Source organism: Trichechus manatus, unplaced genomic scaffold (genome assembly GCF_000243295.1).
Source record: "Trichechus manatus latirostris isolate Lorelei unplaced genomic scaffold, TriManLat1.0 scaffold00161, whole genome shotgun sequence".
Classification (NCBI taxonomy): domain Eukaryota; kingdom Metazoa; phylum Chordata; class Mammalia; order Sirenia; family Trichechidae; genus Trichechus; species Trichechus manatus.
This window is the reverse complement of record NW_004444097.1, coordinates 5857510-5858949: the sequence shown is the minus strand read 5'-3', so window position 1 is coordinate 5858949 and position 1440 is coordinate 5857510. Positions and strand designations below refer to the sequence as shown.

At 43.8% G+C, this 1440-nt stretch overlaps 1 protein-coding gene across 1 annotated transcript in view; it reads right to left on the bottom strand.

The window, feature by feature from the left end:
* The window catches only part of SLC27A2 (solute carrier family 27 member 2), a 58266-nt gene that overhangs the window by 3201 nt on the left and 53625 nt on the right, over positions 1 to 1440 (bottom strand). The window contains exon 6 of the mRNA XM_023740672.1: positions 100 to 107. Within this exon, the coding sequence (XP_023596440.1) occupies positions 100 to 107 (8 nt within the window). The remainder of the gene's footprint in view (positions 1 to 99; positions 108 to 1440) is intronic.

Below are 1440 nucleotides of genomic sequence, written 5' to 3'. Positions count from 1 at the left end.
CCTGAACTACTTAGCTGTAATCAGAGAGGGGGAAGGAGCCAGCCTTCCTCATCTGGGCCCCAGCTTTTGAAATCCCTCCCATGGTGACTGTGTGTTTACCAATGGCTCTAAAGAAGGCAAAAAAACAAAAGGAAAAATGAAAAGAAAGGAAAAGCACCTGCCTGTGGTTTGCTTCTTATCTAAGGGAGGGGGGAAGGGCACCAGATCCCCTTCCTGTAGGGGTCCTTGGTAGCTATCCCAAAGGCACCTGTCTCAGGAATCTCGAATGTCTCCAATAAGCTCCTTTTAATTTTATTTTTATTATTTCAATATATAATAGTTTATTAAACTATTTAGAGTTAAGGCAGGGACTTGATGCAACAGAAAATCTTTAGTGTCAACTGGCTCCTTTCTTCTTGCTCTGGCAGTGGCAATGCCCGACTGAGAGACAATGGGCCTGCTGGGTCAGAGGGCTTTTCCCCAACTCCCAGAGGTTGGCTTGGGGCTAGTTCAGCTCTAAGGGGAAGATTCTGGTCTACAGCAGCTGTGGGTTAGGTCTAAAGATCAGCTCTGGCCAGAGGTTCTCCAGAGATGCAGTCCCCAGTAGGTAGTTATAAAAGGAGCCCCAGTGGTGCAATGGTTAAGTGCTCGGCTGCTAACCGAAAGGTTGGTAATTTGAACCTACCCATCAGCTCTGCTGGAGAAAAGACCTGATGATCTACTCTCATAAAGATTACAGCCTAGAAAACCCTAGGTAGATCTGTCACATTTCTAGAATGGTCTTTGTGGATGGGAGGCCAGACAGCAACAAGTTTGGCATTGACAATCACAGATCTGAGCGTAGGGAGGGACTTTAGAGTTCATCTCTAACTGTTCACAGATGCAAGAACGCTTACAGGATCCTGGACAGACATACAGCCTCTCTTTACAAGCCCCAGGTAGTGGGGCACTCCCTACCTCAGGAGAGACTATTCTCTTTTTGGTCCCTCTGGTCACAGGAAAATTCTCAGGCTAAAAGTTGCTTCCTGGTCATTTCAACCCATTGGTTTTAGTTCTGATCTCTGGAGCAATGTGGAGCACACCTGTTCCTTGCTCTACTTGACTAACTTTCGATCATTTGAGGGCCATTAGCCACCTCTTCTTGGTTCTGTTATCAGTGTCTCCCAAACCTTGCGGCTGTCAGACTTGAGAATTAAAAAAAAGACATGCAGTTTCTGAGTCCAAATGCCAGAAATTCTGACCTATTAGATCTGAGCTTTAAAAGTTTCCTAGATGATTCCAACGATAGGCCAGATTTTTGGAACCAATGGTCTTCAGTGCTTCTCAGACTTTAGTTTTCTTTTTTTTTTTAATTGTGCTAAAATATACATAAAACTTATCATTTTAACCATTTAAAAATCTACAATTCAGTAACTTTACTACATTCATGAAGTTGTGCAACCATCATCACCATATCACCAT